At 51.1% G+C, this 24,351-nt stretch overlaps 6 protein-coding genes across 6 annotated transcripts; 3 read left to right on the top strand and 3 right to left on the bottom strand.

The window, feature by feature from the left end:
- Nucleotides 1–110: 110 nt before the first annotated feature.
- On the bottom strand, nt 111–1,088 carry LRP88_11289 (heterokaryon incompatibility protein-domain-containing protein; the record flags this gene model as incomplete). The annotated part of the gene is made up of 1 exon (XM_083247719.1): nt 111–1,088. The coding sequence occupies one exon, from the start codon at nt 1,086–1,088 to the stop codon at nt 111–113; it is 978 nt and encodes a 325-aa protein (XP_083096867.1).
- Nucleotides 1,089–5,140: 4,052 nt separating this feature from the next.
- LRP88_11288 (CAP domain-containing protein) lies at nt 5,141–6,003 on the top strand (the record flags this gene model as incomplete). Its single annotated transcript, XM_083247718.1, has 3 exons — nt 5,141–5,774; nt 5,828–5,927; nt 5,982–6,003. 3 exons carry the CDS (start codon nt 5,141–5,143, stop codon nt 6,001–6,003), a joined length of 756 nt encoding a protein of 251 aa, XP_083096866.1.
- Nucleotides 6,004–9,716: 3,713 nt separating this feature from the next.
- LRP88_11287 (uncharacterized protein) lies at nt 9,717–11,195 on the bottom strand (the record flags this gene model as incomplete). Its single annotated transcript, XM_083247717.1, has 6 exons — nt 9,717–10,169; nt 10,222–10,430; nt 10,484–10,625; nt 10,676–10,775; nt 10,829–10,956; nt 11,007–11,195. The coding sequence occupies 6 exons, from the start codon at nt 11,193–11,195 to the stop codon at nt 9,717–9,719; spliced, it is 1,221 nt and encodes a 406-aa protein (XP_083096865.1).
- A 1,241-nt stretch (nt 11,196–12,436) lies between these two features.
- Nucleotides 12,437–14,089, top strand: LRP88_11286 (FAD-binding oxidoreductase; the record flags this gene model as incomplete). Its single annotated transcript, XM_083247716.1, has 4 exons — nt 12,437–12,703; nt 12,751–12,967; nt 13,016–13,404; nt 13,454–14,089. The coding sequence occupies 4 exons, from the start codon at nt 12,437–12,439 to the stop codon at nt 14,087–14,089; spliced, it is 1,509 nt and encodes a 502-aa protein (XP_083096864.1).
- Nucleotides 14,090–15,802: 1,713 nt separating this feature from the next.
- On the bottom strand, nt 15,803–19,581 carry LRP88_11285 (uncharacterized protein; the record flags this gene model as incomplete). The annotated part of the gene is made up of 6 exons (XM_083247715.1): nt 15,803–17,046; nt 17,101–17,522; nt 17,587–17,850; nt 17,917–17,970; nt 18,175–19,018; nt 19,089–19,581. The coding sequence occupies 6 exons, from the start codon at nt 19,579–19,581 to the stop codon at nt 15,803–15,805; spliced, it is 3,321 nt and encodes a 1,106-aa protein (XP_083096863.1).
- Nucleotides 19,582–21,560: 1,979 nt separating this feature from the next.
- Nucleotides 21,561–23,580, top strand: LRP88_11284 (SNF2 family N-terminal domain-containing protein; the record flags this gene model as incomplete). Its single annotated transcript, XM_083247714.1, has 7 exons — nt 21,561–21,597; nt 21,666–21,696; nt 21,757–21,935; nt 22,007–22,565; nt 22,949–23,092; nt 23,188–23,380; nt 23,557–23,580. The coding sequence occupies 7 exons, from the start codon at nt 21,561–21,563 to the stop codon at nt 23,578–23,580; spliced, it is 1,167 nt and encodes a 388-aa protein (XP_083096862.1).
- Nucleotides 23,581–24,351: the final 771 nt, after the last annotated feature.

The raw sequence follows: 24,351 nt of genomic DNA, 5'->3' as shown, positions 1-24,351 counted from the left end.
GCCGGGCATAACACGCAAGGATAAATTCAATATCAAGCTGATAGGCCTGCGTGAATTGATCAGAACTCCGGTGCAAACTGCTTTCCACCTTGAAGATGGACTCTTAACATCTAGTTATCCCCCATTGGACATCCAAGCCTCCAGAATACACCAGCGACTTCCTCGGCCCAGAATCCTTCTGCTTCGTCCGAGCCACAGACCTGTCTCAGAACAACATCATAGACGTACAATATGGCAAAGCAATCCTTCAGATACTGCCGCAGCCCGCTTCTCGCCTCCTGGTGGATCTCATCATCCTCTTGAGCAAGTGGATCAACGACGTCACCCTCATGGTTGGCAGCCGAGCCCCCGCTCAGGTTCAAGACTCCAATGGAACTCCAGAATGCGCGATGAGGGATGTTTTGAGCGGGGTAGTCATAGTCCTGAAGTGCATCTCTGTTCAGGAAACCCATAAGAGGCTCAATCTTCAACAGTGAGATGTGTTCCTTCTGGCGACATTGAACGGCCTCTGTCAAGTTTAAGAGCACGTAGATCTGCAGTGCTAAACCGGCAACAAGATTCGCCCCAAACGCATGGCCCCAGTGTATGTTCCGCAACGTTGACAGAGGGGTTTCCGAAGCAAGTCTCAAGAGAGCAGCCAGGGCTTCAATGCGAAGGGGCTTCTCCGGAGCCACGGCTGCTATCACGACGAGCATCTTGACAGCATCAGCCAGATCGCCATCCGAGGAGGAAAAGTTTCCTCCTTCAGCTCGTGTTTGCCAATACTTGACATCTTGGTGGGATGTTGACAAAGGATTATGCAGAGCCGAGTTGGTGCTGTGCTGGCCAAGGCCAAAATGTCGCTCGGGAAAGACAAGCACATCGTCGGAGAATAGCTTGACGGAGGAGTAAACAGATGGGATCTTGGTAAGCTCAGTTTCTGAAAACTCTTTGATGGTTGCTGAAACCACGCGACTGAGGTGGCCAATAGTGGACGCTTGAGAAGGTAGGCCGAGAGCAACAAGATCGAAGTGGCCCTCTGTGTTTGACGGCACGAAGTTGAAGTGGGATGCTGCCGTTTTCCAGGGAATCTTGTGATCGAGATGCATGTTGGTAGTAGATTAGATTAGTCCTGGGAGGTGCTGGAGGTGGCTAAAACGATGTCCAGCAGATGGTATGTTTCTCGAGAGCTCGTATTCGAACGCCTATTCGAAAGCTACGATGCCCTCGGTCTTTGGTACCGCCGACCTCCGATACGTCCGACAGGGGTTACCAAGCGTTGAGACTCGAGGTTTGGCATATCACACGAGGATTATTCTCTGAGAGACTTATCGGTTTGCGGTAGGCCTCGCGCTCTTAAGTCATATATAGAGAATATGGTAAGGTTGAGTCCGGCAAGAGTCATATGGAGAGGCTATGACGAAGCGAGAAGGTGGCCTGAAGGTGACAAAGAAGCTCATGGTTTGTGTCTGATCTTGAGTGAGGCTGAATGCTTTGGCGGCGGCAGCATCATTCGAATCCATCATGTTCAGAGCCACGTTAAATCAACAATTGGCAGCTCACAATGGCAGCCTTCAAGTTTGGCAGGTTGGCTCTCCGTGTTGTTGTAGCCTCTTGCCAAAATTCCAATCATTACTTGGGCGTCAGACAGCTTAATTCGGTAACTAGATCACGATCCAGGGTATTGCAGCGTGGTGGTGAGAGGGATGAACCGCTCCCTTATGCCGCGACATCGAGGCGAGAATCTATTCGAAGTTGAGCTGAGTTCAATATCGCTTGGCTATACCGCCAGTTGGACACCGCGGGCTCACAACACTTTCCAATGGACGGAACCTTTGCCCTCTAGGGACGCCAGGCAGGCTTCAGTTCTAACGGTGTAGTTACCCGGACAGCTGGCTGCTGGGGACAGTGTTTCCATTTGCTAAGGCCTGTCTTACAGGTCCGTCTAAAACGTGGCACTTGGGATGGCAAGCGCGGGTGACATGGAGGAGTTGCTGGCACGGATAAAATCATACCAAGGACGAGCAGTATCAAGAGTGCAAAGCAGCCACCGGTGGCAGAGATTTTGCTTGAAAGAGCAGCAACAATTTGAGCTGTACTTCGTGCCCATACTCGGCAGTGCTTGTGGGTAGCGCCACCCAGTCCTAAGGGTGTCAATCTGTGTTTCATGCCTGTTATTGATCTCCCTGTTTGCGACCCAAGCCAGACGACGAAGACGACCAGATCAGAAGGCCCTCTTTGCTGAACAGACACTGATGTCGGTCTCTTAGCCAGCGACTAGGACATGAATGTCGGGTGACAGGCCTTTCAGTTCAGCTGTGGCATGCTTGCCAAGAGAGACGGTTTCAAGTGGTTTGCCATGTGAGGATACTCTTGACCGGTGGCCCTCATCAAACCTCTATCCTAGGCCGCTAGACGACACACCCATTCTTTCGGAATTACCCATTTCTCGAGGACAAAGAGCAAACCATGGTAGCCTTAAGGCTCATGAAGCCAAGAACTGCTCGCGATCGAGTGGTCAGTGATCCCCTCTTCCCAGATTGTAATCTTCAGAATTGGTAACATGACTGGAGAGGAGGGAGCCCATCTGATTTAACCCAGACAGACAAAGACTCGGATTGGCGGCTAGTGCCAATCATGTGAAGAAAGGGGGCTTGCGATTGAAATGAATATTGAAGTCAAGCCTGAGCTAGCTGCCTAGTGTGAGCCGTAGGGGTCACCTGTCAGCATCATCGTAGTCTGGACCACGATAGTGTCGGCAATTGATGAAGGTCGTAATTGTTTCACCGTATTTGCCAAGGGCCCTTACGGACGAGCAAATTGCTGGAGAGAAACGTCTTCTTGGCAATGTTGGGTGTTGCGCGGCCTCTGGTGGCTATGTTTGGCATGCTTGGCGTTTCCCTGAAATTGTGCAGCAGGTTCTGACATGTAATACAATCCTTCATAGTACCGGCTTTGTCATTAATGAATCCATCTCATCCCAAGTAGGCAGGTAGGGTTCTGGCATTACGAGACAGACCCATCATGACAAGTAGGGCGTTCATGCAGTCTGACCCGTTGCACGTTTCCCGCGCCGGGTTGTATCAAGTAACGCACGCGTGGAGAATGTCCGACGCTTCCGCGGAGAGAACTTGTCGTATTGTCATACGAATATTGGGCTACGGCTTCCGAAGTGCCCATGTACGCAAGAGGCTTACTGCTGTGTTACAGTTTGAAAGGCTTCGGAGATTGCTAAGCATAGGTAATCACGGCAGCTGAGGCAGAACATGGAAACCATCCTTCAGCCAGCCAGAATGGGGAAGTGCAAGGCGGTGTTGGGTATAACAAGGTTGCTCCACGTCAGGAGTAAGCCAGGAACCCGGTGTCAACACGTGAGGCAGCAAGGGCCCTGGACAGTGGAATTCAACGAAACCAGGGCCTGATGTGCCAATGGAGACCGTTGAGAAGGTGGTAGAATCGATCAGTGTGGGCATCAAAGAAAGATTCAGTACGCCGATCCTGAGACCTCACTTTGATCGCCACTAGCCCGCCTCGGCACTGGAGATGGGATCGGCGGTTCAGCTCAGCCAGCCAGCCTGCGTTTTACAGAGGCGCTGCAGGTCCCGTAAGTTACAGCAGGTTTTGGAACAAAACAAAGGAAAAAACAAGCGCTGTGGCGTCTAGCTCGCGCGCCTTTGTTTACAAAACGCAAAAGACAAAAGGGGGCCGCGTATTTGGCGACCTGCGAAACCAGTGGCTTGTTTCAATCAAACGCTACCCGTTCGGCGGTTCTTATTTTTCTTTGAGTTGGTCTTGTTTCCCCTTATTCAATTGTGCACGACGTTTTTTCCACAGCATTCTGGATGCATGTGGATGGTCTGTTAGGTCTCCATCTCCAGCGCCGCCGAGCCCAGAAACCAGACGACTGACCCTCTGCCAGCCAATAGTTTTGGCGCCTCGGATCCCTTGCAGTAGTCTGTAACAACCCGAGTCAAGAAGCCAGCAGACTTTTTTTTCCCAAGGCTGAGAGCGGCCGATCCGATCGGAGGGCCCCTTTGCAGGGAGATCAACAGAGACAGCGAAGCAGTGCATCGAGAAGCAAAAAGACCACAGACGCAGGCGTCAGCTGCCGGGGTCAGAGGAGGGGGGAACGAGGGCAATTTAACAAGGTCAAGGCTTTGCGCCTCTTCCCCCATGTCTTGGGTAATAATACGAACAGCAAGCGATATTGGAAGCGCCTCAACGCCTGCTAGACCAGGATCGACACAAATAAGCTACGCTCTACTGTCTGTGAGAGATGATGGGGCCTCTTCGTCCCGAACACATCACCAGTCCGAACCCTCGCATGGTGGCGTTAAATGCCGCGCTCCAAGTGGAAATGTCTCCCCCCGGCATGTCATCTCGTCTCTAGTCTGCTTTGGCGAGGTGCAATAGATGAAACCACTGGCCAGATCTGGTCCCCGGCCAATATTAAAGGACTGGTATACCGAGTTTCAGTGTGGCAGCCCCCACACGCCAACTCGTAAAGGGGAGTTCCGGAGTCTCGGGTTGATCATGAAGGACCCAGTTATCCAGGGACACAACTCCAGACGAAAAGCTTCGGCTTTCAGGGGTTATTGCATTCTCACGCCAACAATCTACCTTACCATGCACCTGGTTTGAGGCCATCGCACACAGCAGAACAGTCTCTTTGTTGTTGACCCACACGCAGCACCAGCCCCTGGCCCTTTCATCCCCGCAACCTCTTGTGATTACCCACGAGTGTGCATCGGGGCTTCAACGGCTTGAAACGTGCAGACTCCGCTTTGTCAATAAACTTGAAGGACGTGGCTTACGTAGTCAGGGACTGGCCATCATGGCACCACGAGTCCAAGTGCCCCAGGGGAATTGCCCTACCTACCACTTGCCGAGTGGCGTCAACCTAGGCGGCAAGCGACAGTTGAGGCGGTGACTTTTGAGCTCTTCTCACCCATGGCGAGCCAAGTATAATATAGTCGATCGATCCCGTCAATCCCTTCCTTTGGATCTTTCCTCTCCAGACTCATCCAGTCTTGTCACTCCTTTACAGCCCGTTCGACTTCGCTCACTCGTCCCCGGCAGGATCTATTCATTCATTCATTCATATTTTTTTTCACGATTTTATAGTCCCGGTGACCAAAAACAACAAACCCAAATCTTCAAGATGTACTTCTCCAAGCTCGCCATTTCCATGCTGGCTGCCACTGGCGCCGTCGCCCACCCCCACGCCCGCCGTGCCGCCCAGAACGACGTCGTCGTCGTCGAGTACGTTACCAAGGTCGTCACCGAGTACGGCAGCAGCCAGCCCACCTACGTTCCTCAGCGCCAGGGCAAGCAGCACAGCTGGTGGCAGTGGAAGCCCTCTCAGCCCGAGCAGGCTGAGCAGCCCGCCCAGACCACCGTCGTCGTTGAGGCCCCCAAGGCCACCTCCGCCCCTGCTGCCTCCGCCCCTGCCGCCAGCTCCGGCTCCGGCTCCTCCGGTTCTTCCTCCGGCAGCCTGAGCGCCGACGAGAAGGGTGCCCTCGACGCCCACAACGCTGCTCGTGCCGCCGTTGGCACCGCCGACCTTGTCTGGGATGACGAGCTTGCCGCCGGCGCTCTCGAGTACGCCAAGCAGCTTGTTGGCATTGGCAGCCTTGTCCACTCTGGTGCCGACGGCGTCGGCGAGAACCTCTACCAGGGTGGTGAGGGCGAGGAGACCCCTCTCACAAACGCTGTCAACATGTTCAACGATGAGAAGAAGGACTACAGCGGCCAGGCTATCTCCAGCACCAACTACATGAACTTCGGCCACTACAGTGAGTACCTGTATTACATTGATCAAATATCATTGTCGCTAACTCCCTCCCAGCCCAGGTTGTCTGGAAGTCCACCACCAAGGTCGGTATGGCCAAGGCCGAGGGCAACGGCAAGTGCTTTGTCGTCGCCCGCTACCAGGAGCCCGGCAACATGTAAGGCAACCCACACTCCCTTGAGACATCGCACCTGCTAACATCTCACCTCAGGATCGGCGAGACTGCCTACTAAATCGTCGACTCGCGCGACATGGTTGGGGGTATCTCTGGGTAGCTGGTTTAACCGGACATGGCTTCTGATCTGCATCTTTTGACTTTTGCCCTGCAACGCTTTTGAGGGCGATTCTCACCAGGGCTTGCAAACTGTAAAAGCATTGTTCTTGTTCATTGTGAATAACACTTTAGTTTTGAGCCGCACATACTGAACAACGTGTGATGATTGGCGTTACCTTGGTTTGCGCCAAGTACCCGTGTATGTTACCCTTGACGCTCCGATGACCGATGCTGTGGTAAGAGATCTGCCTCGGCTGTTTCATAGTAAACGGTATATGATGTGTCCCTTAATGTATGTATTAATGCTTAATGTGGGCGTTAATCCTCGCATGTCTATGGCAGACACTTCACGTCTCAATAGCGTGCTCGCTCGTATAGGGTATTACGTCAATATTAGATCTCGTATTAACCTTATTACTATCCCATCTCAGACCACTATCTGAACCCTCTGTCGCTGCTTTTTAGTTGGAATTAATCCCTGGCAAGGTCAATTGACCGGTGGTTCGTCATTTTGTGCGTTGGCGTTCTCGAGCAGTTGGTTCCATGCTGAACGAAGGATTCAGGAATCCTGCATCCTTCCCGCAACGCTCTGAAGACTCAACAACCACGTACCTGGAATTTGGTGGAGTGCTCCATTTTTCCATTTTAACGTTAGAATCTGCGCTAGTTCAGGTCCTGTTCCTGGCGATGTAACTATTCCTGCATGCGAGCCCACAAACTCTCAACTGCCACTTCTCGAATACGAACCATGTGGCCGACCATTCTGGAATGCTACCTGGTCAATGCCAACAGTCGCTCCTTACTAGCTTCTCGTAGAAGTCCACTTGACCGGAGAGTAGTCATTGCTTTAAAGTTAAGGCTTTCCGTTGACGGGTCATAGTTCAGGGAGACAAGTAATTCTTGCCTCCGATACCAACGCACCAACATCTACTATACGAAGTGTAACCTTTGACTGCAGATATAACTTTCGTTACCTTCACTACGACCTCGCTCTATTAAGGTGATGTTACTATGCAGGGGAGCCAAGTCGCGTTGGGAAACGTTGGACGACCACCGGTTTCGGTCTTCTGCAGCATTAGGTTTGATGCTATGCAAATGTTGTACTATGAAGTATGCTGTTAACAACTATGCCTGATACTTTAAAGAGAAGACTAACTAATGCCAGTAGGTCAATAGACATCTAAAGTTTTCCCACGATGTAACCGCTCGGTTAAGGTCTCTTCACGCGATGTCAGTTCGAGGTGGATGCTATCTGTCGATTGAATATATCGCAATAATCATTTATCAGAGCCCTACATTCATTCATGTCTCAATGGTACCGATATGTCTCAGACCTAAACATTCAAGTTCCCTTTCTGTATTGAGTGGTAACTGTTTAGGGTGTACCTGCGAGAAGAGAGATGCCTGACACACACAACAACCCCAGTGACAGTGATACCGGACAAACTGTAATTTGAAGAGGCGTCATGACTGTAGGCCTTAATCTTTATAATTCAGTTGTTAATCGCAAGGTGTCTTGTGCGTTCCATATCTCTTGTGTATTAGAGTCATGGCTAGGGGGTTGCCACGTTCCCACGTGAGTCTAAGACACCATAAATATACCAGGAGGTTAGAAAAGCCTTAATTGTGAGATCTTTGTTGTATTATCTTAACAAAACTAGTTGATATTTACCTACTATCCCATTGTGCATGGATGAGACTGACAAGTGTCGCGATCGGGAGCCGAGACATGCTCCGAGTTCGTAGGAAGGTGAAGGAGCCCAGCTAGAGGAACGAGGGGATCTTGATATATGCAGTAGGGTTGTAGTGTTCAAGACAGCTGAAAGATCTCTATGTGACCGGTGTATTGATTTATGATGCGACGAAAAGTCATTAGCGACTGTGAATAATGACCAGGAGCAAGACTCGATTTCATATTACAAGAGCACCGTATTCACTTCACTGAGCAGAAACATTCATACTATTGCCCAGACCTTATTTTGTCAGTTCAAGTTGACACGGCTATTCGCAAATGGCCACCGAGCGATGCTTTTGTTGAATTCTGGGAGTAACTGAACCGCATATGAGGTCAGAGCAAATGTGAGTACTTCCCACGGCAAAGAGCAAGATGAACGTGTCAACAACACTCGAAGCGAATCGCAACGGCCATGGGGCACTGATAGTTCTAAGCAATGAGCTAGCTCGGTGTGACTCCAGCGCTCCCGGGATCGGGAACACTGAAGCCGGCATGAACTTCCCGGGGTAGGATGAGCTTTGCAAGGTAGAACCACATTATATTACACACCGAATAAATGATAATGCTGAGGTGTTGGTATATGCTTGGTTGTTAATCACTGTGCGTGCACTCCTCAGTGCGTAAAGACACCGATGGTATTAGGGATACCAGCAAAGAGCAAGGCTTTCAGCAGAGTGATAAGATCCAAACAGAACGTTTACAACATCATACCTGATTCCAAAAAGCTGTCTTTGGTTGTAGAAGGCAACAAATCTTGAGTTTGATAGTTTCAGGGATGCTATCTCTCTTCTTGCTAGGTAGCCAAGGCAAAGCGAGTCCCCCTCTTTCTCAGTTTGCTGCCGTTAAGACATCGACCCTAAACTTCTCCTTCTTTTATGCCACAGTGATGTATACCACAATCGAGGGCCTGTCTTCTCACAATGGGCTTTGGCAATTAGTTGGCTGCTACAAGCCCACACCTCGACCAAAGTCCCAGCGAGTAGGTTTGACGTCGTTGCATTTATCTGTAGCTGACCAGGACGTTAGTCGAGCAGAAGAAGAGCCAAGATATGCGCCTGGTTGAAAGGTAATGAATGTTAGTAGTTCACACCGTTATTATCTGCAATGACAAGTCCGCGAGAGACCACAGTTCACACCATCATGTGGCCGACCTTTTCGATGCCCATACCCAGTTAATTACGGGATCGGCTCCAGCTGTGCATTATGAGAATCCTCCTTCCATTTCTGTGAGAGCTTGGACTTATGCGAGATTATGGTGTGTGCTCGAGTGTTGGTTGATGCCTGTCTGTTGAAATGCAGGGATGCCTTCGGGAAACGGAGGCTCCAGCCGGCTTTCGTAACGCAAGCCCTTGTTCAATGTAAAAAAGAGACCGAGGTGACATGTGAGCTACTTGATTTACCCCAGCAGAGTCCACAACCTGAAGCCAGGGATGATTTGCTTTTTCATCGTGGGGGCCTGTCATGCACCATCTCGGTCCGTACTCCCGAGAGAATGCAAAAGGCAAGTAGCTCAGGTGAGAAATTTTCCATTTTCAAGTGTGCATATTTAGTCTCAATAGTTTGTTGCCAGACATGTACTCCGTAAGCTGACTGTGATGGTGGGCATTGGTGGCTGGTTCTGGCTGATAACGGCGTTTGGATTGAATTGTATAATATCGTGATTACAAAACAAGGCACTACGAGACACTAAGCCGATCATGGTGACAAGATGCCAGTTTTGACCCCTGGTCTTGGTGGGCAGTGGTGATGAGTAGTGCGACAAACCCTGGCCTTAAAGCGTTTTCTGTCATCAGGAACAACAACTTCAGTGAACATCGCTCAGTATTATCGTATAGAGACAGTAGAATATGACATAAGAAAGGTCGTAACTTAGGTTGATCTAATATGATACCATCTATTTTCCCATAACCGTCCCAAATTCTCTATATCCGTATGAATCACCATCCACCTGGTGGGTCTACACCGTACTTGCTTGTCCGACCCTCCTTGTTTTCGTGTTTTATCTCGACAATATTCGACACTACAATGCCATTGAAGGGATTGTTGTTGTTGCTGCTGGAATCCGGTGATGGGAACTCCCTCAAAGTGTGTGCCTCTCCCTTTACGATGCGCTCCTCGCTATCATTGAAAGAAAGGTTGGCGGAGATGGGGTTTGCGGTCGGAGGACCACGACGGCTTTGGCTCCGGCTTCGACCGCCGCCGCCGCCAATGGTACGGAACCCTGATGGTGTTTGGTACGTCTTCTGAGACGACCGTAGCACACTTCCGAAAAATGGGGTGAGCCATATCCTGAAAAGAGGGAAGAGAACAGGAAGGTTGGTCGTGATGACGGCGACAAAGGTTTCTCGTGTACCCCATGCTCCGGCAAGCTGTGCCCCATGGACAGGGTCCTGGGTTCAAGGGTCAGTGAGGTTAAATTAGAGTGACAGCACGTAGACTTACCACCAGGACGAAGACACTCTTCAGAATGGCGCAAACAAGGACAAAGATACCTGCACCTAGAATGAAGGTGGATGCAATCTTCTTTATCATCTTCAAGCTGGATCCCCACAGCATGGGAAGAGGAATGGCGATGAGGTATATATCGGTCGAGACGTTTGCGGCGAACGACACCCACACGATGGGCCTGGAGATGGCGGCTTGACAGGAAGCTGAAGTCGTTGGTTAGCTTAGGCAGCTTGATGATGGAAGGGACAGAACGTACTGCCAGGATTGGGGTTGATCTGCCAGTACTTATCGAAAGGCCGGCATCCTCCAAACACGGCGATCATTGTTGCGACAAAGGTGCTGATGACGAGGGCAAATCCAATATAAATCCGAATGACGTATCGCCGACCAAGTCCATCCTGAAGCATGTTAGTCGTCGAGTTCGAGTGGGATAATCGCGAGGTCGTACGGTAAGTCGAGTGTAGAAGAACAGCATCGATAGCTTCAAGCACCAGATCAGAGCCGAGTAGATGGTCCAGCCAGCGACTTGGATCTTGGAGCCGATGACTCTAAAAAGACGATTAGTTGTTGCATCTCTACTCCTGGTCGGCAGGATACAAACCTGAATTGGTATTCGGGGTCGTTTGGTGACAGGGCCGCACGCTCGGCGTCGGTCATGCCATTGTTGGCCAAGCCATGTGCAAGGCTTCCGATGCAGTAGGCCAGACTCGTTTGGACAGTATAGAAGCACTAACAAAAGTCAGCAACTGTGGATGGGAGTTAAACACAGGGAGGCAAACAATAGCAAGGATCATGAGGTAGTCCTCAGTCTGGAGACCTCTGAAGCCAGCAACCCTCATGCGAGCATAAAATCGGAGAAACGTCGAGAGAACACCAATGGCGTAAAGAGTCCAAGACTCAATGGCCGAAGCTCGAAAGGCTGCTGCAGCCGCAGCCGCAGCTTGAGCCGCCTCGGCAGCGTTAGACATGACAACAAGGGAAAGGCAAAGAACGAATAAAAACAACAAATCACGAGCGTCTCCAAGAAACGAGAGAAGTTAAAGAGGAGCGGCCCGACGCCTTGGCTCTGGAATGGGGCCCCCATATGTATTTGCTTGGCCAGTCTGCAGAGTCTTCCAAGGCTCTCGATCCTCCACGACTCGAAACCAAGGAAACGGACTCGTTGACGCGATAAGTCTCTAACGTCCAGCCTGCTGCGCCCCTGGCCCTAACGGAACAAGGGAAGAACGAATTGTAAAAAATAAATAAATAAACTGAGTAAGCCAAGGCTAGAGAGTTCTTGGGTTCAGCAGCTTCCCGAAGGAGAACTTGCTCAAGCTGAGAGGGCACCGAATCAGCAATAGCTGGTCGCTGAAAATGGCGCGCCAAGGTGCCGCGGAAGTTCGACAAGGTAATGCAGCTAGAAACGCCACTTGCGCAGTGTAACTGTACCATTCAGGAGGGGGAGACGTCTTGGTGCAAGCCACAATCATTCGATTCAAGGGGCTCTTTACAGGGTCCCCGGGGGGAACGGTTCCTGGCGCTGAGATGTTCGAGATCCCGTTCCGTGAGATCTCGTCTATCTCTACGAGCGCCAGTTGTCATACGACTCTGCTCGATTTGAAGCGGAGCGATTGCTACCTCACTTGTCGATCCGGCTGGTCCGGGTTGGACTTGAACTACAGTTGACGGACCCGTTGATGATCCTCCTTAGCCGTCAGGCCGTGGAGGACCACCCGGTAGATCCCTGTTCCTGACTCAATCGGAAGAATTTCCGCTGGACGACAATCGGCTTCATTTGCCGGTCCACCCGGGTAGTCCGCGCTAGCATGCTTGAACCATTTGGAGCCGTTTGCTAAGGGGGCCGCCGGTGCCTTTACAAGAACGGGGCAGCTAAATCTGCATCTAGACCGCACAGACTCGCAGGGTTCAAGGTGGCTTTGAGCTTTTTTTGCTCTCACCGGAAAGAAGCATGGGGAAATTGACTACGCTAGAACCAAGGGAGAATTTTGGCTTCTTTTAATGTGATCATGGATATCCTTGATGCAGCAACCGTCGCTCAGTCGTGAGGCGGTGGTGCCAAATCCCGCATGCAGGTTAAATACTCGTTCAGCCCAGGCTAGACTCTTGTTCCTGCAGCTGAAGTTTTTTCCTCCCAAACGGCCGCAGGCACTCCCACACTTCATCCCCTTGAAATTGATCCGCTCCCTGTGGCGTCTCTGGTCTTGCAATGCGTTGGTTTCAGCTCGAGCTCCTGACGGCTCTCGCCGCCTGGGCGACCACCTCTGTCTGTGCCACGACTCCTGTCAGCGGGAGCTTGGGGGGCAAGTGCCCTGAGGACATTGGCAAGCTTGGGGAGAAGCTGTCCAAGTCTGCCAAGATTTACTTCCCTGGTTCTGATGACTTTGTCAAGGCCACCACTCGATGGTCGGTTCTGGGTGCCCCCACGATCAATGTTGTTGTTGTCCCCGGCACTGAGAAGGATGTTTCCGAGACGGTAGGTTTTTTGTTTGGCATTGTGTGGACCTGTAATAACTCTTTTAGGTCAAATATGCCAACAAGAAGAAGCTCCCCTTCCTCGCTTACAACACTGCCCATGGAGCCATCACCACTCTGGCTCGTATGGACCATGGCATCGAGATCTATCTGAACCAGCTCAACGGTGTTTCCGTCGCCAAGGACGGCAAGACTGTCAAGATCGGTGGTGGCGCCCCCTCCAAGAAGGTCACCGATACCCTCTGGGCCGCTGGCAAGCAGACTGGTACGTCTACCTCCCTTCCATCCGACACATGGTACTGACTCTTCACAGTGACTGGCACTTGCGAGTGTGTCAGCTACATGGGCCCTGCCCTTGGTGGTGGTCACGGTTGGCTCCAGGGTCACCATGGTATCATCGCCGACCAATGGGTGTCCCTCCGCGTCGTCCTCGCCGACGGTTCCATCAAGACCATCAACCAGAACTCTGACCTCTGGTGGGCTATGAAGGGTGCTGGCCACAACTTTGGTATCGTCACCTCTGCTACTGTCAAGATCTATGACATTGAGCACAGCGACTGGGCCATCGAGACCATCGTCTACAGTGGTGACCAGGTCGCCGAGGTTTACCAGGCTGCCAACGACCATCTCCTCAGGAAGCAGCCTGAGGGTGTCATCAACTGGTCTTACTGGCTCAACAACCCTGACGCCGACCCCAACAACGTAAGTCACCTGCCTGTCTACCATTATGGCTGTCGCTAACGCTCACCAGCCCATCATCCTCTTCTGGATCATCCAGGAAGGTGTCAAGACTGTTGATGCTGCTATCTCCAAGCCTTTCCACGACATTGGTCCCCTCGCTATCACGCCCGACTCTGGCGACTACCGTGACCTCGCCAAGTGGACTGGCATCAGCCTCGACGCTGCTCCCTGCCAGAAGGATGGCCTTGTCAACCCCCGCTTCCCTCTGTACCTCCAGTCCTACGACATCAAGGCCATGGAGAAGGCCTGGAAGCACTTCGCCGCCAACGTCGGATCTGGCTCTCCCTTTGCCAACTCTCTCTTCATGTTCGAGGGCTACTCCACCCAAGGTCTCCGCGCTGTCGACAGCAAGTCGGCCGCCTTTGCCTTCCGTGATGCCAACCTCCTCACTGCCCCTCTCATCACCTACAAGCCCGCCGGCGCTGACCTGGACAAGAAGGCTGCCAAGCTCGGTAACCAGCTCCGTTACATCCTCCACAAGGCTTCTGGTCTGCCCGAGAAGCGTGCCTATGTCAACTATGCCTACGGTGACGAGACGCCCAAGCAGTGGTATGGCAGCGAGTCGTGGCGGCAGCAGCGCCTGCAGAGCTTGAAGAAGAAGTACGACCCGAGTGGCAAGTTCAGCTTCTTTGGCCCTGTTGCCTAAGCAAGCGGTTAGAATAGCTTGCTTTGTACATAGAGTAGTTGGATGCCCGTAAGAGAGCGAACTATAGACTTACCTAGACTACTTAATGCATGTAATATGACTATAATTGACTAGTATGACTCGCTTGGTGGGAGGTCTCGAACCTCACGGTCTTGGAATGAAAATGTGTCTGATGGTGTGAACCATGATTCAAGCACTTCCTCGCGGAAAAATCACGGCTATTCAACGGAAGAGTTGGACGGCATCTGGAACAATGAGCGAGTGACATGGGTGCTGGCTGGCTCCTGAGATAGCTGGGCAACGAGTTTCCTCCAGCTCTCCATCGATTCATTTGTGCTGTCACGGGTATGCGGGGTATCGTCGATGCTAAGATCTGCTAGCAAGTACTTATTGATACAGGTATATAATGCCGGTCTTCATGTACTCTGTATCAATCACTAATAGTTCAGATATACCATTGGCTCTCGCGGACCCATAATTCCCCCCAGAGTCCATTAAATGGTTTGTGAGACCCTTTTGACTGTCATTGTAAGGATATAGATAAACTAAGATTTCAGCTCGTCTTGCGACAAGACTTATGTCTGATGAAATACTGACATGGGGCTGCTTGACCCCGCCAGTTTGCACGATTTGCTAGGATGCCTCAAAAGCCGAGATGGTGATCCGAGTGACCTATCTACCCTATGGCAAAATTGAAAACGGCTTCAATTGCCCTACTTACCGGTCTTTTGCCACATAAGAAACTAGCATGAATTTCACTAATAGTAATCATCTCAAGTTCTTCGTCTTTTTGTGTTGAAAAGTACCTAAATTGGTTAAGGACTCGTCCGTTATTCCCAGGTCCAAGGAGACAGGATTCGGTCAACAATAGACCATTGTGGTGCCTGCTACGTAAACACGACTAGATAGGTATGGATGTAATTAAACAAAACAATCAAGGGCGGGTGCCATTAATGCAGGGACCGAATGCCACCATGTATAAGGTTTAAGCTTACCTTTCAACACGGGATGCAACAGCCACCTCTCTGTCTGGCGTCTTGGTTCCAATCCCAGAACAGCCCAGATCAGCGGCTGGTTCTTGACGCATACTCCATCGTTCGGTATTGAGAGCGATAAGGAGCTTGGAATCAACTGTAAATGACAGCTACACTCTGATTTACCTGCAACAACCATGCATCGAGCCCGTGCACCTTGTAACGCATCGCTCACGCCACCAAGGTTTCGGGACCGAACTATCAGCGCGGGCAAGATTAAGCTCCCGATAAGGCTGTTATGGGGGTCAAAATTTTTGCCCACTGGCTTATCTCCAGTCATTTCCAGGAGTATTCCCAGGGGTAATTCCCTGAGAGATGAACCCAAGATCTGTTGTGGCCCCGAGATATTCTTCTAGACAAGAGTGGAACACCTTTACTTCCAGTTCATAGAGAGATGAGAAGGGGACAACCGGGGAAGATTTTCATGCCTGCGCTGTGTTGGCATTTGCACTCATACCACGTGGAATTGTTGGCCGTGCTGATATCATAGGCATGTGAGAAGCCACAGGACACGGAGGCACCAGTGCTCAGAAGAAACTCAAATGCATCAAAAGCTATTTCCATTTCTCGAACCGCGCAGCTTCCCACCCATTGCTACATCCCTGGGCCAGGCGAGTACATTTATTTTTGCCTCTGATCGCCCTTAGGCAAAACCTGGTATTAATCATTTGCCAATATCTTACCTTCGCAGATGAACACCCATGCGCCTCCTCTGCTGCAACTCCGATCTAACCTCAGCACCAGCCTCCACCAGTTCGTCCCACGTCCTGCCCACATACTTGGCGATGCCCGCAGCGCCCTTTTCTTCACCAGGGCGAATATGTATCCATGGCATCGGGTTCGGATCCGCTCCATTGAGGATGAGGTGTTGCATGAGTAGGGCCGCTTCCTTGGTAGTCTTTTTCGCTGCGATTTGCAGCGCCGTCATGCTTGTTCTCCTGGCCTGCGTCGGAAAATCGATGGGAGCTCCAAAGGCTAGCAGCTCCTTTGCTAAGGAGAGGGAGCAGCTTGACTTGGCGATGCTTACGAGGAGAGATCCTAGCAGAGCGGGTGGCATTCTATCTGCCAGCTTGCGTAACGTGTGCTTCACTCTGGCTTCCTTCAGAGGGTCGTTCTTGATATCGGTGAAGAGTGTTCGGTTGAAAAGCGCCTCAAACAAGCCCTTGTCGCCATGTAGTGATAACTCTGGCACCAGGTGTGGCACATTGAGGAGGTAGTCTTCCCACAGGGTGTAGATCTCCTCGGATTTGGAACCAAGCGCGACCTTCATGATTTTGACCCTGTCCTCCGGCTGGGATGTCGAGATGGCCCACTTGGCGAACTCAACGTCTTCGCTCTGGATGGCAGACGTGACGATGATCCGTGGTGTGCCAGTCTCTCCTGCTGGTGCAAGGAGCTGTGTCAATGCCAGGGAGCCCTCTTTGGCCGCAAGACAGCGGGCAGAGTCGATGACTTCGGCCTTGAGCTGTTTCCCACCCGGGGCTGAGAGCAAGCGCCTGGCACCGTCGGCATCGCCTTCGATGACAAGGCCGAAGAGGATGGGCTGGGCCTCGACCACGTCCAGGTTGTCGAACTCATCGGGGCCCGTCTTGAGTTGGCTTGCATTAGGTAGATGGAGCTTCAGCCAGTGCTGGTCGCGCGTCGCCTTGGACGAAAAACCAATGGTGGAAAAGTCGCAGTTGGGGATGGAGCATTTCCACGGCCTTCCATGAGTTTTGATGTGGTCTTCTCGATCGCGGCTGGTTTGGAGGCCTCGATAGCTGTGCTCACAAAACGCAAACCTGCACCTGAACAGGCCGGCACCATAGTGAGAGTGCAGTGATGCCACGCGCGTCGGATTGAGTGCTAGAGACTCGTGCTGTTCTTGGATCCGTACTAGCATTTGTGAAGTAGTCAGGGGATCGAGGTCGACCCATGTCTCGCCTAAGACGTTGTTACTTTGTGCCAGCAATGGGATGTACGCAGGAGAATACTTACTATTGCTCCAGTTCCAGTCATACCGCCTGTCGTCCAAGTGAAACTGCAAGGTCTCGCAGACCATCGCGAGGGCTTCCGGGCATTTCCGCTGCAAATAAGAGTTCTTGATGAGGGGTTTTGGACGCTCCGTAGTACCCTTAAAACGGTAGTTTCTTCCTCGTTGCATCAGTCTATCCAGCAGCTCTCGCAGATGGGTTGAATGCTGTTCTCGGTCATTTGTTTCGTAGACCAATGTGGGCCAGAACAGTGCCGCATACTCAAAGAGCCGATATTTCCCGGCGAGTATGTTCTCTTGTATGTCCTCGTCGTCAAGGTCCACATCCATGATGCTTGAGCCAAGGTAGGCTACAAGTGCCAAAGCCAGTTCGTGGGCAGAAAAGGCCTTGTCAATGTAGTGCCGGATGTCATTGCTGAATATGTACCTGTTGAGCTGTTGATTAGCCAAAAACTCGCATTTGAGCCAGTGGATAAGCGTCTAGCACGTACTCATGGGCAGTGAAGTGAACGAATTGTAGCTTCTCATCCACGACCTCAATGATGGGGCCACACATCTTCACGAAGCTGACATTTGTGACGAGCTGTGGTGGTTCACTGAGCCCTTTCTCCAGATTCGAATCAATGGATAACGCCTGTTCCATCTCAAGCGCTGTTAGAGGGACCGGGGCGCTTCCGATCCAGCCCAATATCTTTCGGCACTTGGCTCGAAGTTGCGGTCTTAGTTTGTTAATGCGACGGAAAATGCGGTGGTATCTGCCATGAAAGATCAGAGACTGTTCTGACATCACACCGTAGCCTAGCCACGACCAATTGACTTACGCGCCCTCCAAGTCGTTGGGAAGTGCTCTGAGCTCAGATCGAATTTCTTCAATGCTGTTCATCTGCTCCAAGTTGTCTAGAATAATTCGTGCGTATAAGAACATGCCTGCACGCAAGATATGTCAGGAAATCATCATGGGATTGGATGATACGAAAGAAAACTTGCCATTTGCCTTTGCCGACAACGGTGAGATGAACTGGAGGAGCTCTTTTTTCGTGGCTGGATTGAACTGCCGGCTGGCCATCCAGTCTTCAAACCTTCGATCTACATAGATCTGGATACTGCCAGAGTTCCTGTCATCAACTCGAATTATGGTGGCCTTGTCCTCGAGTCTCCTGGAGATGTCGTCCTCGGATCGGCTGGAGATGAGAAGTCGGAGGTCCTTGCACTCTTTGGAGAGTTCGGTTAATCGGTGCAAGAGAATCTGGCGCTCGCACTCTTCCATCTCATCCAGCCCGTCAATAATGATGAATGTAGATCCAGAGGTCGCAAGAAACGTCTTCAGCAAGCCCACGATATAACCCGTGTTTCCTCGAAGCTCACGCTCTTGTGACTCAACCAAGAGAGTCTGAAAGTCCTTATCATCCTCGGCAGCCTGAAACATGAGGGATTGAAGAATCGAAAACGCCGACAAGCTACCATTATTCGCATGGGTCGCAAACGCGAAGAGGGCTGGGTGATGTTCCCTCGTGTGCTCAATAGCTGCAGCAGTCAGATACGTCTTTCCTGCCCCCGGAATTCCCTGTAGCCAGAGCCAAACGACGGTATTTTTTGAGGTGTCGAGCCATTCACGAAACTTCTCATCCTGGAACAGCCATGTCGCACAACCAGAGGTCCTTCGGTTGCGCAACCAGTCTAGGCGATCGTCGTACATGCTTGGAGAGAGGCGAGATTTCAGACCAAGATATTTTTGGAGCTCCTGAAAGGTCTCTGCCCTGGAAAAGTGTTCTGATGAACGAAGCCGATCTTCTCTTGCTTGTTGGATGTCCAGGACAGTCACCTCGTTCCGCAGTAGATTTGAATGCTTCTGAAAGTTGTCGATTACGACGTCCAGCTTCTTCTGCTGTCCAGGCCATATCACGTCAAAAATCTGCTTCCACCCTATCATCGAGGGGTCAATCAATGAACCTGTACGGACCGCTGCGTATACTACGCCCAATGGGAAACTTACGAGTCTTGCGGAAGAAATCAAATATGATGCGGTAGAAGTCCAAAATGTCCAAGTAGAACAGGGCTAATGCGTCCTTGACAACGTCATTGGATTTAAATGTCTGCATCAATACCGCAAACTGTGGCAAGGCGTATCCGACGCTCTCCAGAGTGTCGGAGATCTTGTTGAGGACGCTGCTGATTTGACTGGACCATAGCAGGATGATCTTGATGGGGCCCCATATCAGGGCAATCACGTCAGGTTTAACTTGCATGAAGACCTCGATCACCAATGCATACTCTGTGAGGCGGTCGAGCAAAGGTTTAATTTTGGCCAAGTGTCGCATTTTGCCCTGTGGTCCCATCTTTGCTTGGATCTCGGATGTCGCCTTGTAGACTTCATCAATGGACTTGGCCGTCAAGATCTCCTTGTACAGACCTGGATCACGGAGGTCCCTGAGGAACCTCTGCTGGGCCTGCTCGAAGGACTCCTCTGCTGAATTATTGGTTGACATGTTGGATATGAGAGGAAAGAAGCAATTGTGATGAAGGATGTGGATGACGAGGTTCGGTCATGTTATGGGGCTGGAAGATGAAACCACGAGGAAACAGCAAAAGCGCCCTTCAGTGAACAACAACTTGGAATCAATGGATGCCTGGCAAGGCCGCAGCCACAAGACAAGGTTTGAAAGCCCGAAAGGCCTTGCCATGGCCACCCGCAGCGTCTCAGGTCAACCAACACCACCAACACAACCAGCACGCTGGCCAATGAGCGGCATGAAGGACCCCTGAACCTGTGGCCGTGTATGCGGCCGCGACAACCCCGCCACTCTGTTGGTTACAGGTCCTGCAAAAGAGGCCAACAATTGCGGCACAGTTCAGCTGATGCTGTCGCTTCCAGATAAGCCCAGGGCCCCGGTTGAAGAACCATCTTTCAGCACACCATAATTCCAAAGTTCACGGCTATCATTATCTTTTATCACCCTTTCGACCCTAATCACGAGCTACATTGCCAGTTCTAGAGGGCCAACCATCATCGCCATGGCGCGAGTGCCCGATAAACGACCTCATTCACCAAAAGGCAGAGAGGGATTGACGAAGAAGACCAAGTTGTCATCAGAGAGCAGTCGTCGACGGCGTACCCAGGACGCATCAGTCATCGACGCTGGACCTGTCTGCGGGAACAGCATCTCAGCACCGATATGTATTCCAAGTTCCGATGAAGGCGAAGAGCTTCCACCCCCAAAGACGCCAGCGACAATTGTTAAGCGCGCTACGGCCTCCCAGCCAACATCAACTGCTGCCGCTTCAGGGCCTGCTTTGTCGAGAGCTACGACACCCGTCAAACCATATGATGTATGCTTCGGGATGGTACGATACTTACATGTTTTATTCACAATAATGAGAGATCTAACAAACACAAGCTTTTAGTGCAGGCTACGTGCACTGAAAATGCGACTGTGCCTTCTGAATGTTCGCCAGTCACGCTGGGGTTCGAAGGAAGACTTCTGAGAGTGTACTCAAAAGACTCAAGTGAGCGCATCGCGGTCGTATTTTCTCACGCGCTGTTTCGCTTGGTCAATGAGTTCGCCGTCACCTTAACTGCCACCGCGTGCGGGAGAAGGCAGCGAGTGTTTGATGCCAAAGAAGCCTCAGAACGGGCCATCGCCAAGATAGCCGGCATGAAAGTCTGCTCTCTCAGGATCATTTGTTATGGATTTCTTCAGCAAAGCCACGATGTTGCAGATATACTCGCAAAGGGTGATCTGTTCCTTCAGCACCCCGGTCCAACCGAGGTCGATAGAGCAGTGAAGTATCTGAATCCCCAGTATCTCCTCCCGCCTGGCGAAGATTTCCCTGATATTGAGAAACTCTCTATTTACAGCTGCTGTTCTGGCGGGGGGGCTAGATCCAGCGCGTCGCGGGACGAACTTGGGGAACATGAGCAAAGCCAAATCTTCAAAATCTTCAACACGGCCTACGAAGAGAAAGGAGTGATGGCGACGATTGAACCAAGCCCACGGTTGGTAACAAAGTTGAAGAGGTATGCTCAAGTCTCTAGCCTGATGGCATAATTATGCTAACCTCGCTGTATCAGACACCAGGTTGAGGCACTTGTCATGATGGTAGAGAAAGAAGCGGGCGTGTATGAAGGTGCTCATTTTAAATCCATATGGAAGCCATTCAAAGCACCCAATGGGGAATTCCGGCATGTTTTTGCAAACCTTTCCCTATCCTCTATTTACCCATGTTTCTAACTCTCAGTGTCCCTAACTAGTTATCAAAACATCGTCACAGAGCTGTTCGTTATGACGCGCCCTCAGCCAATTGCTGGTGGAATACTTGCAGATGTACTGTAGAGCCCTCAATGACACCTCCAAGCATCCAAATTGACTTGTCGAAGGAAATGGGCCTGGGGAAAACCCTTTCGGCTCTTTCACTCATCTGCCATTCCCTGGATCAATGGGAGAAAGACCCGAGCTTGACCCAGGGCATGCCAAAAACTACGCTTATCATCACTCCCAAGTCAAGTACGACACCTATGATTAATAAGATCCAACTTGTTGGGTCTCATATTGAGCATGCTGACGACTTACAGCTATATACGGGTGGGAGGAGCAAATCAAGACGTATGTGATTCTATTCATGCTGTGTCACAGTTGATTTAACTTACACTGAGGCGGTAATAGTCATATTCGCCCTAACAAGATCCGCTGGATCACGTACCACGGGCCGAGGCGACATGAGGTCTGGGACGATGTCGATTCATACGATATAGTTTTGACAACATATGACACAATCAGATCTGACAGGGCTAAGAGCTCGCCTCTATTCGAAAAGGATTGGGCTAGAATAGTCCTGGACGAAGGTGAGGACCTATCTGTCAACTGGAGACATTCTGCGATGTCTTTTCCTCAATAGCTGACCACTCGAGAAAAGCCCACAGGATTAGGAACCGAGGTTCTAAGATATTTCAAGATGTGTGCAAGCTACAGGCTGAGTCCCGGTGGTGTCTCACGGGTACCCCGATCCAAAACTATCTCGACGACTTCGGTTCCCTCTTGAGCTTCATCAAGGTGCCCCCTTTTGAGACCAAGGATCAATTCGATAGCCACATTGCTGAACCTGTCAAGCAGAGGAAAGGCCAAGGCCTGGAAATGCTCAGGAAAGTCGTCGCCGCGACTTGCCTGCGCAGAACGAAGGCAGATCACGCGAAGATGCTGAATCTGCCGCCGAAGACGGAGCATGTGGAGAGGGTCGAGATGGGCCGCAATGACAGACGGCTTTACGAGTTCTTCAAGCGCTTCTCATACCTCACCGCCGGTCTCGACAAGACTTCTAAGAAAAGGGCGGCCACTAATATCCTGGTGCTCATTTCTATGCTTCGGCTCATCTGCGATCACGGAGAAGCCCTGCTTCCAGACTCGGCTCTCACGGCCTGGAGAAACCGAGATGAGAACGCCCTCACTTGGGAGATGCTTGAGTCCACTACCAAGCGGTGTGTCTCCTGCGATTGCCAGATCGAAGAACTCGGTGCCGCAGAATCGCTTACCGAGGCGCTGGGATGCGGCCATTTCTTGTGTGGAAACTGCGCCGCAAAGTTACGAGGCTCTGCTAGCCAGTTGCCGTGTCCCATATGCGGAATTACAGCATCAATTTCACCTCCGGCCGGGAACAGCTCTGGTTTGCCGCTGTCTCGGACTGCATTTGGAAGCCCTTTGAGACCACGGTGCCCTCCATCTGCCAAGGTCGAGGCGCTCCTTCGGAACATCTCAGAGAGACAACAGAGACCCGGGCAAAACTCAAAACCCAATAAAAGGTACATATACTCACACATCGGTACCAATTTCGAGGTTAGGGCACCGTATTGACTACGCACAGCGTCATATTCAGTTTCTGGACCAAGATGCTCGACCTCATCGGGGTTGCTCTCGAAGATAAGGGCATGAAATTCTGCCGTATTGACGGACAGTCATCAATGTCTCAGCGTAAACAGGCTATAGAAACGTTTGGAAATGATCCAAAGTGTAATATCATGCTGGCGAGTATCGGGGCAGTCGGCGAAGGGTGCGGGTTTCTTGTGATAATTCTTTGGATCGACCATGCTGACCATCGAATAGGATTGATCTTGTCTGTGCAAACTCGGTACACATTATCGAGCCCCATTGGAACCCCATGGCAGAAGCCCAGGCCATCGACCGCGTCCACCGCATCGGGCAGGGACAGGATGTCGACGTTGTGAGATACATTATGAACGACTCGATCGAATTGGTGACGCCCCCGAGCCATGAGCGACTCATGACATTCAGAGAAGTCGGTGCTGACTTTTGTATCGCTAGTATGTTAAATGGATTCAAATGCACAAAATGAAATTGATCGCCGAGTCTCTCTCGACGTCGGAGGCGAAATCTGAAAATGTCGGCGAAGTTCGGTGGAAGGCGGGTTTCTTGCTCCCTGTCAGTTGAATCGAATGCTAACAACTCACATAGAAACTCTTGGAGTTCCTGGAATGATAGTTTGGGGTGGAATACAAAGATTAGGTAGCTCTACCGTGTCAGTTGCATTGCTGGGAGGGATATTATCCTACAAAAACTGTTGAGCATTGTTATTGTTGTCACCTTGACGCTCTTGTCGATTAGCACCGTTAGAGACGTGTACAATAAGAATGGGGCCTTCCATTGCCGTACCGGTAGTTTGAGTGCTGAGGATCGATCATCAATTGGTGGGAAAAGGAGGTTCGTATCATCCACCTGACCCTGGCGCGGCCTAGACCAGTTGGCTTCATGCACGATATTAATCAAGAATGAAGTCGGCATGCCAAAAGCCGGGCTCTCTCTGGCTGCTGGGCGGTATACTACTCAGCTAAAGGGGGTGAGTAGATAAGGGATCAAGGGGCCAAGGGGCATTGAGAGGTGCTGAGCAAAGACGCTCTAAAAAAATCATGCGTCACGTCAGTATAACACGGCAAGATTGCGGCCAAGTCATTGTTAAGAAAGGCGGCAGTTTAGTAGTTTCCCGCAACACCGACACGGAAGGAAACCGGGTTTATCTCCGTCGCGAAGGCCGAGATACAAAGATAAATATTTGAGACACGATTATCTTGAGCTGTCAATGTTTTCTTTAGCTAAATATGGGGCATATGACGTAAATCCATGTTTTGCAGGGGTGCACGTGCTTACACACACGGAAGTCGCTCCCACCCACATCCCGTGAACTGCCGCTTAGTAAAGCATAACAACCAATCATGCGCAATATTGGCTTTGACCCGACAACCCAGAACCCAT

The sequence above is a fragment of the Fusarium phalaenopsidis genome (genome assembly GCF_050370095.1).
Source record: "Fusarium phalaenopsidis strain FUZ10S chromosome Unknown contig_32306, whole genome shotgun sequence".
NCBI lineage: Eukaryota > Fungi > Ascomycota > Sordariomycetes > Hypocreales > Nectriaceae > Fusarium > Fusarium phalaenopsidis.
Note: the sequence above shows the minus strand (reverse complement) of the source record. Positions and strands in the feature narration are given on the sequence as shown.